General features: G+C 42.8%; 1 protein-coding gene and 1 long non-coding RNA gene across 2 annotated transcripts in view; one reads left to right on the top strand and one right to left on the bottom strand.

Annotated features, from left to right (window-relative positions):
- The window catches only part of stat6 (signal transducer and activator of transcription 6, interleukin-4 induced), a 49,872-nt gene that overhangs the window by 29,076 nt on the left and 7,688 nt on the right, over window positions 1-13,108 (top strand). The window contains exons 10-19 of the mRNA XM_079587741.1: window positions 951-1,038; window positions 1,177-1,299; window positions 4,230-4,322; window positions 4,435-4,638; window positions 4,954-5,048; window positions 5,147-5,280; window positions 9,627-9,776; window positions 9,941-10,001; window positions 10,227-10,310; window positions 10,440-10,460. Coding sequence (XP_079443867.1) covers window positions 951-1,038; window positions 1,177-1,299; window positions 4,230-4,322; window positions 4,435-4,638; window positions 4,954-5,048; window positions 5,147-5,280; window positions 9,627-9,776; window positions 9,941-10,001; window positions 10,227-10,310; window positions 10,440-10,460 — 1,053 coding nt within the window. The remainder of the gene's footprint in view (window positions 1-950; window positions 1,039-1,176; window positions 1,300-4,229; window positions 4,323-4,434; window positions 4,639-4,953; window positions 5,049-5,146; window positions 5,281-9,626; window positions 9,777-9,940; window positions 10,002-10,226; window positions 10,311-10,439; window positions 10,461-13,108) is intronic.
- On the bottom strand, window positions 227-793 carry LOC306985469. The gene is made up of 3 exons (XR_013794807.1): window positions 701-793; window positions 560-616; window positions 227-360 (listed from the first exon to the last, which is right to left on the bottom strand). It is a non-coding gene; the product is annotated as an uncharacterized lncRNA (long non-coding RNA).

Genomic DNA, 13,108 nt, shown 5'->3' on the forward strand with positions numbered 1-13,108 from the left:
AAAATAAATAACAGCGGTCAATGGGAGCACAATTAGACAGATAACAGTCTAATTAAGTCAAAGGTTTGCCTTGTTTGAAAAGATTTCACAATTTAGATTTTCACAATCAGATTTCACTAATTAAACAAAAAACAGAAGTTTTGAAAACAGTTTACAATAAATTTGAAGATGACATAATGTCACGAAAAACCTCAAGCTTAACCAGTGGATCAATGCACAAATCCACAGAATACTTAACGTTAACCCAAACTGAAATACGGCGTAATGCACTGCAGCAGGTCAGATTTAAATATATTTCTCCAAACCAAAAATGTGTTAGATCTAATTGAAATACAATAACAAACTGGAATACGGCAGTGGCTGAGGTACAAAAGAAATAAAAGCACATTAACAAAGCCACAACCCACGTTTCACATATTACTCATGCAGTACCAGAAATATGCATTAAGCCATACAGTTATACTGTATAAATCACAGAATATAGCTTAAACTCATTAACAGATTTATCAAATAAACATGGCATCAGTATTTTACCACATAAATCATGAAAAGTACATACCCAATCCTTTACCAATCACCACGAGGTTCACTCGTCACACATGTGCTCCAAATAAATCTACAAGCAATGTACACATAAAATGTTCTTTAAACTCCGCTTCACAACATATGTGCATATTAAAGATATTGGAGTAATATTTACCCAGAAAGACGATAGTTTAAACCAGTAAATCAGATAGATGCACGCACAACAACATGAAGCTCTTCTGTACTCTGAAATGGCTTCTCTGGTCGCGCGCACGCATCCAACACTAGTGAATCATATCGCGAGAAGAGAGAGATTTCTTAAAGGGGCCACGAACATTTTTAACAAAATAGAAACCATGTATCTTTATACTACTTGGCCACATATGCAAATAATAATAATTTACTGTCTGTTTTTCTCCACTTAGTGAAAATGTTGGGGATCTTCTCAACTTCACGGCTGTCTTAGAACACAACACCGCCAGCAAGAGCACATGTGCTACCTTTAGAAACATGGTGGGTGATGATGAAAAATAGATGGATTTGCCCTGCTCTGTCACAAACAGCTCATTGAGAGTGTTGTTTTTGGCTTTATCTTGTTAACATATCGATATTGTCATGTTAAGTTAATGTGACATGTTTTCTCCTCTTCAGTCCATAAAGAAGATCAAACGAGCTGACAGGAAAGGCTCTGAATCCGTGACGGAGGAAAAGTTTGCTTTGTTGTTCAACACAGAAATAAACATCACAGGCTGTGAGAGCCCTTATAGCATTCAGGTGGTTGCCCCTCTTCTTTTACCGATTTATGTAATATATATATATATATATATATATATATATATATATATATATATATATATACACACAGTCAAACCAAAAATTAATCAGACACCCGATATAATGTTTGATATTTTTTTTACTAGTGGGTGCAGGACACTATAGTTCATTTATGTAAGTGAGGACAGCGAAATAAAGTAAACTGTGACATATTGTACTCACAAATTCTTCACCAGTAAAATTTATACAAATTTGGGAACAAAAATTATTCAGACACTTTGACCTGACCATGTTTTGCTTAAGTGTTTTTTCTTTAATTGCTAATGCGTCATTTTTACACCACAGACTGACCAAAATAAAGCATTGCTTGGTAACTGGTTGACCTAAAATAATTCTGTACATATATTTAACCTAATTAATTTGTGAGACAGTCTAACAGAAGGATTGCCAAAACCATTTTATTAACATTTTCTAAACTATAGCGAAGAAAACTTTGATAATGTGAGAAATGTTGGAGGTGTCTGAGAATACATTTTGGGTTGACTGTATATATATATATATATATATATATATATATATATATATATATATATATATATATATTGTGTGTGTGTGTATTTTACAGTATAAACCCACCAATAATCATGATGTACTTTATGCAATTAGTGTTAGTGACAATAAGAGTATAATTACCTGTAAAATATTTGGTAACACTTTTAAATGTTTCATTTGTTAACATCAATATTTTTCACAACTCCCAGTTTTACTCTTGAGATTTTCTTGTGGTGATTACACTGTCTGTGGGGTCTTTTTTCGGCTTGCCTTAGAAATCTTTCCCTTAAATCGGGACTGAAGGAGCTCTAGGACTGACTTCACTGCCCCATCAGTCTGCACCCCAAAGATTTGTTCAGAAGCTCTATGAATGGAATCAATCCAGTCCGCACCCCACATGAACCTCAAGTTCATACATAGAAATACTCATAATTCTGCTTCGCGCAAAAAATGAACAAGACTCTGTGTCTTGATGTTGACGCTATGTCTAATGGGAGCGTGCTGGCAAGCCTGAGGCATGGCTTCTCAGGGAACCGGGTTTGCATATGCTACCTGAGTCGTCCCCTTTCGAAGTGGAACTTCGACGCTGCATCTTGGTGTTGTTGCTATGGGGAACTAATACGCACTTCGCCATGCTGAAGGGGTGCTTGTCTCACTAAGTTGTGAGTATGCAGACACCTATTGGACATAGAACTAAGTGACTCTACGGAGCTTAGCTCGAAGTCAAAAGCGTGCCACCCCCAGGGCACATCCTATGTGACCTGCAAAAGATATATAGTAGCACTACACTGTGTGTGTGTGTGTGTGTGTGTGTGTGTGTGTGTGCCTGCATGCGTATTCTGACTAGTTTACTCGTTTTTTTATTTATAAAACACCATATACTTTCACCCAAACTGAATAATAAAAACAAGGTTAAATGGGTAAATTTTCTATAAATATTTTTGAGTCTTCGTTTTCTTTTCTGACGTAGCCTACTCCAGTTTTTGTTAAAACAGACTAGTCATGCAAATTCTGTGCATTTTGGGCACTGTTTGTGTAAAATCTTATTTATTTTGTCCATCAAAAGTGTGCTTTCACTTTAATTGAGCGTGAGCAGCGCAGCAAAAATAGACTCGGCGCCAAAACCCCCGCTTCACTTCTGCTCACGCGACGCTCCTGCTCCCGGTGGGAATGCACTCATTGATTAAAATGCACACCGGAAAAAATACGCGCCGCTCACGCTTGCGGTGTGAAACGGCCGTCATGCTTTTTCTGTCAGTGGTAGAGTACCAGCTACATGCGAGAAGTAGCGGTACACAAGAGAAAGTGCAGCTACGTTTAAGAGTAAAATGTAGAAGTGCCAGTACTGCGTACCGGTGAGTACCGCCCCACTTTGAGCACTGGGCGTTAGTGAAAAAAACCCCAAGCTGCTTTGCTTCATAGCAAGGGAACTACACCTTCCTCCCTACCTTGCGGGACAGGCCTCAGCCAAAAGCCCAAGTGCAGGGCTATAATGGGGGCACAACACAACAGCCGTACCTATGTTCAGTATGCCTTACTGGCATCTCAGCTATATTTCTGAGAAGGGTCCTAGGGAGCTGCCTACTAAAGGGAGCATACAAGCATGTAAAAACCTCAGTAAATAGACCTAACATAGACAATACATGAACGACTAAGTTTTTTTAATTTATGTAGTCTAACTCCATGATGCCCAAGCTCCAACCTCAGAGCTAGATGGCACCAGCAACATGCTCTCTGCTAGATCGAAAGATACCATACAGCAGATCGCTCAAGCTGGCAAACGAGGACTGAGAAAGCGAAATTGACCTGTGATCCCCACGATTTAAGTCTCTGTTGTGCTTCAGCAACAGCAGGACCCGAACCGCAAAGTGCATATGGTTGTCCCTCATCTCTCGAGAAGAAGGCAAAGTGTAAGCGGAGCTTCTTTACTGTGAACACAAGCCTCAAGTGCTAGAAGCACGTGCTCTGCTCCCACGCAAACAACGCAAAGGTCGCGGGTATGCGCAGGTGTCATGAAACGCACTTTTTAAAGCACGTGCTGCTTGGTTTACCCATAGTTCGTCTTTGATTATCACGTGCTACAAACAAAACGGCTCCTGAAGACAAAAAAAGCTGATGACGTGTAAAACAGGCACCCTTTTATACTTATGGGCACTCCGCTTGTGACGTCATGGACTGTCGTCCGCCAAAGAATCTTGCTGTGATGTTACACTTGCCTCAGACACCTGTCACGCTTCAGTTAATTACAATAACCCAATAGTTGGCAGAGTTTGCTTTATTTGCATTCAATTCTGTGATGACGAAATCCTGGAGGGACTGATGTATATAAAATGTGTGGTAACAGTAATAGCTAACTGATTGTCTTATTCTTCTCCCAGACAATCTCTCTTCCTGTGGTTGTAATTGTACATGGTAGTCAGGAAATCAATGCTATGGCGACCATCATATGGGACTGCGCCTTCTCTGAGCCTGTGAGTAACACAGAACAACCACACAACAGCTCTTTTGTTGTCCTGTGGTCAACCATCTTCAATGTTTTGTTAACAAATAGACAACATGTGCCTTGTGTTGTGCTGAATTCAGAACAGGATACCATTCGTCATTCCGGAGCGAGTGCCCTGGAACCAGATGTGTGAAGCTCTTAACAGTAAGTTCATGTCTGAGGTACAGACGACCCGGGCCTTGGACGCATACAACCGTCACTTTCTTGCACAGAAGATCTTTGACCAGACAGACATTTCTGAAGATTTTGGAAATATGCTGGTTTCCTGGGCTCAATTCAACAAGGTGCCACTAACGTGCATTTTTCACTTTGTTTATGTGCAATGATATACAATATTATGAGCATGTGTTGTCTAACAGCTAACTAGCTGATTCTTTTTCTTAGTTATGCTTTAATTAGCTCACTGACAGCATTTACATAGTGAAACAATCTTGGATAAGTTGTGTCTTTAAATGTATATAATTTTTACATGCAATTTTTATACCCCCCCGCCCCCCAATTTAAAAATGAATAAAAAAAAAACATTATTGTTAACATTCACAGAAGGTTTGACTGCAGAATTGGTGTGAATAATTATTTCTGTGACTGTTTTAACACAGGAAGTTCTGCCTGGTAGAAACTTCACCTTCTGGCAGTGGTTTGAAGGGGTTATTGAGCTTACGAAGAAATGCCTGCGAGACTATTGGACTGCTGGGTACAGTTACACTTACACTTGTTTTCCACTTTAATGAGAACTAGACTAGATAACTAAAGAGAACTACTCTAGAAATCTACTTCTCATTGCCCCTGCAGATTGATCTTTGGCTTCATTGGAAAACAGCATATCCATCGCCTCCTCCAAAGCAAAGTCAACGGCACCTTTCTTTTGCGCTTTAGTGACTCAGAAATGGGTGGCATCACCATTGCCTATGTGGGTCCCATTGATAGTAAGTCTCAAATATTTATACTGTACGATACACTGCTGTTCAAAAGAAGTCCCTTATGCTCAAATGTTTCATTTACTTTATCAGAAATACTGTAAAATATCTTTACAATTTAAAGTTTGCATGAAGTGAAAATTTGCCCTATCTATTTTCTAAGTGCATGTTCTAGATCTTATTGCAAATGATTCATCCATGTACTGTATATATCTTTTTTTTTTTACTTCGTAAGTTTTAATCAAAAAGTTATGCATCTTCTATCAGACTGCTTTCTAGTTATATATGCAAGAATTCCCCAATCATTTAGTTTGCTTAAACCCACCCCTGCAAGCTTGTCTTTATCTTTCTCCGCCAAGTCTTTTTTCTTTACTGAAAAACACATAAATTTACACCTAATTTCCAACATTAAATCTCCTAATGCAGTCCCATGCAAAGCATGCTGGGAACTACAGATCTACTGCTCTCCTCATTTAGTTCGGTTGAATCGCACTAGAGTTCGTTGTCCCCCTTGATACGGTTCGTTTGGGCAGGTGCGAATGCAGCAATCGCACTCGGGTGCGCACCAAAAGCGGACCAAACAAGGGTACCGAGGAGGTCTCGGTACGCTTTCAAACAAACTCTGGAGCGTTCCGTTTGTGGTGAGAACGTGATCTGACCTCGAACAGACCCAACTGCCAAAGAACTTCACATTTTTGGACTAAACCAGCTGCCGTAGTCAGCTGCGCTGTGTATTATTATGTCACTGTTTAGCAACAAAGTAGTCAGAGGGATCTTCAACTCCCACCTCCGGCAGAGCTTCCACCGGATCCCGAGGGAGGCTGGAGATATTGAGTCCGAGTGGACCATGTTCTCCACCTCCATTGTCGAAGCAGCCTCTCGGAGCTGTGGCCGTAAGGTCTCCGGTGCCTGTCGAGGCGGCAATCCCCGAACCCGGTGGTGGACACCGGTAGTAAGGGATGCCGTCAAGCTGAAGAAGGAGTCCTATCGGGCCTGGTTGGCTTGTGGGACTCCTGAGGCAGCTGGCAGGTACCAGCATGCCAAGCGGAGTGCAGCCCGGCTGGTTGTGGAGGCAAAAACTCTGGCCTGGGAGGAGTTCGGTGAGGCCATGGAGAAGGACTACCGGCTGGCCTCGAAGAGATTCTGGCAAACTGTCCGGCGCCTCAGGAGAGGGAAGCAGTGCCCCACCAATGCTGTTTACAGTGGAGGTGGGCAGCTGTTGACCTCAACTGTTGATGTCATCGGACGGTGGAAGGAATACTTCGAGGATCTCCTCAATCCCGCCGTCAAGAAACTCCTCGGTGGCAAGGCGCCGGGGGTGGATGAGATCCGCCCTGAGTACCTCAAGTCTCTGGATGTTGCGGGGCTGTCTTGGCTGACACGTCTCTGCAGCATCGCGTGGCGGTCAGGGACAGTACCTCTGGGATGGCAGACCGGGGTGGTGGTCCCTCTTTTTAAGAAGGGGGACCGGAGGGTGTGTTCCAACTACAGGGGGATCACACTTCTCAGCCTCCCCGGGAAAGTCTATGCCAGGGTACTGGAGAGGAGAATACGGCCGATAGTAGAACCCCGGATTCAGGAGGAACAGTGCGGTTTTCGTCCCGGTCGTGGAACACTGGACCAGCTCTATACCCTCTACAGGGTGCTGGAGGGTTAATGGGAGTTTGCCCAACCAATCCACATGTGCTTTGTGGATTTGGAGAAGGCATTCGACTGTGTCCCTCGTGGTGTCCTGTAGGGCTGTCACTTTTGAGAAAAATCAAATTCGAACGGATATCAAATACCAGCCTATGTATTCGAATATATTCGAATATCTATTCACATCCCCCCCCCCCGCGCGCGCGTGCAAAAAAAAAAAAAAAAAAACGTCAATCGAAACTTTACTAACAGTTTGCCAGTCATAAACAGGACTCCCAAAATTACACTTATAGGACTCGTATCTGCAAATAAACCTTGCCTTTACATGTGCATCTGCACGGTGCCGACCGGTTGTGCAGGAAAGTAGTCATACGATGTTGGACGCCTGGCGATGCTCTGGCCGTCTGCTGCGTTTCTGGGGCTGTTTAAACCTGGCCACTTCATGCGTTTTCTCAGATCGGATAGCTATCAAAACGATTCCATTTACACCTGGTCACATAGGCCTAAATGTGGTTTAAACCGGATCCGATCTTCAATTCCCGCGCTATATGCAGATTTAATGGATTTAATGTCACCGAAAGCAACATATGAGCTGCATTTTATTGATCATCAGCTAACATCAAAGACTGCAATAAGAGAGAGCGGCAGCCCTGGTAAGATCATTTCGTTTATTTACTTTTAATGAAGATTATTATTATTGTGTGTTAAAGCGCCTGCGACTTACTTTCACTTTGATTTGCGATAGTTTGCACATTGGCTTGGCGCTTGATGAATAGATCATCTGCGGTGATACGTGTTGCAGCGCGCCGTCATATCTGACTATAACATAGCCTACAGCCTGTAACACGCTTTCAAAATAACACGCTTTTTTAAAATAAAAAGCAAACGGTCTTATCATAGACTGTAAAAAATGCGCTAGACATGGCACTTTAAAAACCGAATAGTTTATTTGAAGTTCGATTACGGTTATTTCACGTCATGTTCGAATGCATATTCGAATATCGAATAAAAAGTGACAGCCCTAGTGTCCTGTGGAGGGTGCTCCGGGAGTATGGGGTCCGGGGTCCTTTGCTAAGGGCTGTCCGGTCTCTATACGTCAGGAGCAGGAGCTTGGTTCGCATTCCCGGCAGTAAGTCAGACTTCTTCCCGGTGCATGTTGGACTCCGGCAGGGCTGCCCTTTGTCGCCGGTTCTGTTCATAATTTTTATGGACAGAATTTCTAGGCGCAGCCAGGGGCCGGAGGGTGTCGGGTTTGGGGACCACACGATTTCGTTTCTGCTCTTTGCAGATGATGTTGTCGTGCTGGCCCCTTCAAACCAGGACCTTCAGCATGCACTGGGACGGTTTTCAGCCGAGTGTGAAGCGGCTGGGATGAGAATCAGCACCTCCAAATCCGAGGCCATGGTCCTCAGTCGGTAAAGGGTGGCCTGCCCACTTCAGGTTGGTGGAGAGTTCCTGCCTCAAGTGGAGGAGTTTAAGTATCTTGGGGTCTTGTTCACGAGTGAGGGGAGGATGGAACGGGAGATTGACAGACGGATCGGTGCAGCTGCTGCAGTAATCCGGTCGATGTACCGGTCTGTCGTGGTGAAGAAAGAGCTGAGTCGCAAGGCGAAGCTCTCGATTTACCGGTCAATCTACGTTCCTACTCTCACCTATGGTCATGAGCTTTGGGTCATGACCGAAAGAACAAGATCCCGGATACAGGCGGCCGAAATGAGCTTTCTCCGCAGAGTGGCTGGGCGATCCCTTAGAGATAGGGTGAGGAGCTCGGCCACTCAGAGTAGATCCGCTGCTCCTCCACATCGAGAGGGGTCAGCTGAGGTGGCTCGGGCATCTGTTTCCGGATGCCTCCATGACGCCTTCCCGGGAAGGTGTTCCGGGCGCGTCCCACCGGGAGGAGACCCCGGGGAAGACCTAGGACACGCTGGAGGGACTGTAACGCCTCAGTGTCCCCCCGGAAGAGCTGGAGGAAGTGTCTAGGGAGAGGGAAGTCTGGGCATCTCTGCTTAGACTGCTGCCCCCGCGACCCGGCCCCGGATAAGCGGAAGAAAATGGATGGATGGATGGATGTTTAGCAACATTAATGTACGTCTCCTCCTGTAGTGACTTGTGTGCGTGCATTAAAACATTATTTTCAAGCCGCATCCTCGCTTCATTCTCAAATGTTATTGTTTGCCTAAAGTGGTGTAGAACTATATAATTAACTATGACCAGGGATACAATCAGCCCACGCAGTCGTCTCTCCATAGTAAAAAGAGGCACGTTGTCTGCCCGATTTTCCTCATCTTTGTTTACTTCCAAGAGTTGGAATTTCCCCGCACGTTAATTCTGACCAGTCGTAGTGCAGTTATGGAAATGCGTTCAAGACCCATCTGGCCAACGAGTGATGTGGATGTTGTCACGTGACTGCATTTTGGTTCGTTTCATCAACTCATCAACTGATTCGGACCAGAGCAATCAGTGTGGTGTGAAAAGGAACCAAAACGCCTGAAAAATGCTACAAAGTATTATTTTTCGCCCTTGGTCCTGACCAAATGAACTGAACTACAGATGTGAAAGCACCCTAAGTCAACAAAAATGATTCCCAACAGAAAATTATTACTTTAGTAAAATATGTACTAATGTGAGTGGATTGATGAGTTGTGATTAAAATGTTCAAGAACTGTGTCATTTAAAAGTAATAAAATGTACTGTATGTCACACTTGTTTCTGCTCAGATGGAGGCAGGAAAGTCCAGAATATCCAACCTTTCACCAAGAAGGATCTGGACTCAGCTGGGCTTGGTGACCGCATACGGGATATTAGTTGCATCGATTATGTGTATCCAGACCTTCTAAAGACTGAAGTATTTAAGCAATTCTTTACAGGCAAGTAACATGATCTTTTTAAGATAATATCTATATCTTAAGGTTTCACCAAAAAAGAAAAAATGCACAAAATGTATCTGTATATTTGAATATTTCTTTAAAAAATGATGCATAACAGAAACAGTCCAATATTTATGCTTCTGTTTTCTTGTGTCCTGAAACAGTGCTTTCCCCCCCTAATCCTGATGGATACCTGCCATTCAAACTAACAACAGTAGTCAACCCGTAAGTAAAATGTATATCACGTTTCAAAGATTTTCTAAAGTGAAGCATAATTTAATGAGAACAGAGCCATTTTCTTATGTTAACAACAATAACTTGGGGTATATATAGAGAACTGCTTCTATATTAGGACAGGGAAATTAATTAAAGTCATTTAACTTGATTACAAAGTACTCAAGACATTGACAATATCCATCACATAATTATGTTTTCTTAAAAACCTCAAAGAGAATCTAGCTCCTCCACTTCCAGCATACCAGCTCAGACTGACCTCGCTCAGGATTTCTTTGACCCAGTCTATGGAATAAACATGTGCGTATTGGATCAATCAGATCTTCAATTAAACAATCAAACAGCCACAGATGTACACATTGTTGCAGTATTGTTATTTTTAAAAGTCTTAATTGTGTGGTGTATAAATGACCTCTTTTCTCCCCACAGGAATCAGAATAATTTCTCACCGTAAGTATAATTATACTTTGGCTTCGGAAGTTCATTCACATCTGTCTGCTCGTGGATCATGCATGAATGGAAATGTCGATCATATTTTTTTATCAGAAGGCTTTGTTGTAAACCTGCACATCAATGACATGCTTTGGAGGCATCCTAGCCAAAACGGTCTCTAATTTGAAACACTGTTAATGGACATATTAAGCTTATAAGAGCTCTCACTCTTCTACAAGTAGTGTTTGACATTAGCACATTGCTAAGCTAACAACAAAATACTTTAAAGGAGAACTCCGGTCAATTTTAACATTGAGCTGTCTTTAAACGATAGGGTATATCGCAGCCACCACACTTGGCGGGAGTTACGTCCTGCTCCTTATGTGGGTGGCTAGCATAGAAGTCGCTCCCCTCAGACGTCTTCAACTGAGGGCAGAGCCGCATGGTTCAGACTTGTTGACTTCACTGGGTTTTCAAGTGGGCACCCCACTTCACCGGTGTTTCGTCAACTAACCCACGACACCTCAATGGGGCTTGACAGCAGATCCAGCGTCCTGGAACTGCTCCCTCGGTCATTCAGGACTTTACCACTCAGCTCTGACCCCCACCCTCTCTGCCAGCCTGGTTTAGCCACCGCTCGCTCCTCTTCAACCACAGCCATCTGGATGCTGTCTCTGCCTGCTTTGCTGTATTGTTCACCAGGTTCTTGCGGGTTGCCCCTCTAACCCCAAGCGTCCCCAATGTCAAGTCAAGTCAAGTCAAGTCATCTTTATTTATATAGCGCTTTTTACAATACAGATTGTATCAAAGCAGCTTCACAGTGATAACATGAAAATAATACAAAAAAACAATTTCATCATCATCCACCTTTAAGGCAGATCTATAATATTGTTGAATATTAAATGTCCCCAACTAAGCAAGCCAGAAGGTAAGGCAACAGCGGCAAGGAACCAAAACTCCATCAGGTGACAGAATGGAGAAAAAAACCTTGGGAGAACCCAGGCTCAGTCGGGGGCCAGTTCTCCTCTGGCCAATGAGTGAACAGTGTATGAAGTTCAGAATGAATCAGAGTATTTGTCCAGTTCCGGTTGGTTGAAGTCGGAGTGGAGAGGAGGAGAGACTGGTTGACACTTCAGGTCAGCGGCGTCGTCGTGTCCTGGCGCTGGTCCTTCATCAGATCTGGATACGGCCTGGTTCCGGTGGACAGCAGTAAACCTCGGGATAGACAGAGAGACTAATATTAGCGTAGACGCCATCCTTATTATGATGTACCAAGTACATCAGGATTTACGGGAAGTGTTCCCGGTCCCGGCTGTTCTAAACTATGCAGCCTAATTATATAAGTCTATAATGTGTTATGTGTATGCTAGGCCGAAGAGATGTGTTTTTAGTCTAGATTTGAACTGACAGAGTGTGTCTGCTTCCCGGACAATGGTAGGAAGACTGTTCCAAAGTTTTGGTGCTAAGTAGGAAAAGGATCTACCGCCAGCAGTCGATTTTGATATTCTAGGTATTATTAACTGGCCGGAATTTTGAGATCGCAGTAGACGTGAAGGACTATAATAAGTTAAGAGCTCGCTCAAGTACTGCGGAGCTAAACCATTTAGTGCTTTGTAAGTGATCAGCAATATTTTAAAATTTATACGATGTTTAATAGGCAGCCAATGCAGTGTTGACAGAACGGGGCTAATATGGTCATACTTCCTGGTTCTAGTAAGAACTCGAGCTGCTGCGTTTTGAACCAGCTGTAGTTTGTTTATTAAGCGTGCAGGGCAACCACCCAGTAGAGCATTACAATAATCTAGCCTTGAGGTCATAAACGCATGAACTAATTGTTCTGCATTATTCATTGAGAGCATATGACGTAATTTAGATATATTTTTAAGATGGAAGAAAGCGGTTTTACAGATACTAGACACATGACTTTCAAATGAAAGATTGGTATCAAAGAGCACACCCAGGTTCCTAACCGACGACGAAGACTTAACAGAGCAGCCATCAAGTGTTAGACAGTACTCTAGGTTATTACGTGTGGAAGATTTTTGTCCAATAATTAGAATCTGTTTTTTCTGAATTTAGTAGTAGGAAATTACTAGTCATCCAATTTTTTAGATCAGCTATGCATTCCGTTAATTTTGTGAATTGGTAGGTTTCGTTAGGTTTTGAAGAAATATACAGCTGAGTATCGTCGGCATAACAGTGAAAGCTAATTCCATGTTTCCTAATGATATCTCCTAATGGTAGCATATACAGAGTGAACAGCAGCGGTCCTAGTACTGAGCCTTGTGGTACGCCATACTGAACTTGTGATTGATAAGACATCTCTTCATTTACTGCTACAAACTGATAACGGTCAGATAAGTATGATTTAAACCATGCTAGTGCAATTCCACTAATGCCAACATAATGTTCGAGTCTATTTAAAAGGATGTTGTGGTCAATGGTGTCAAATGCAGCACTAAGATCCAGTAATACTAATAGAGAGATACAACCACGATCGGATGATAAGAGCAAATCATTTGTGACTCTAACGAGAGCTGTCTCGGTACTATGGTACGGTCTAAATCCGGACTGAAAATCCTCGCAGATATCATTTCTTTCCAGAAAGGAACACAGTTGTGAGGATACTGCTTTTTCTAATATCTTTGACAGAAATGGCAGATTAG

The sequence above is a fragment of the Phoxinus phoxinus genome, assembly GCF_949152265.1.
Source record: "Phoxinus phoxinus genome assembly, chromosome: 18".
Taxonomy (NCBI): domain Eukaryota; kingdom Metazoa; phylum Chordata; class Actinopteri; order Cypriniformes; family Leuciscidae; genus Phoxinus; species Phoxinus phoxinus.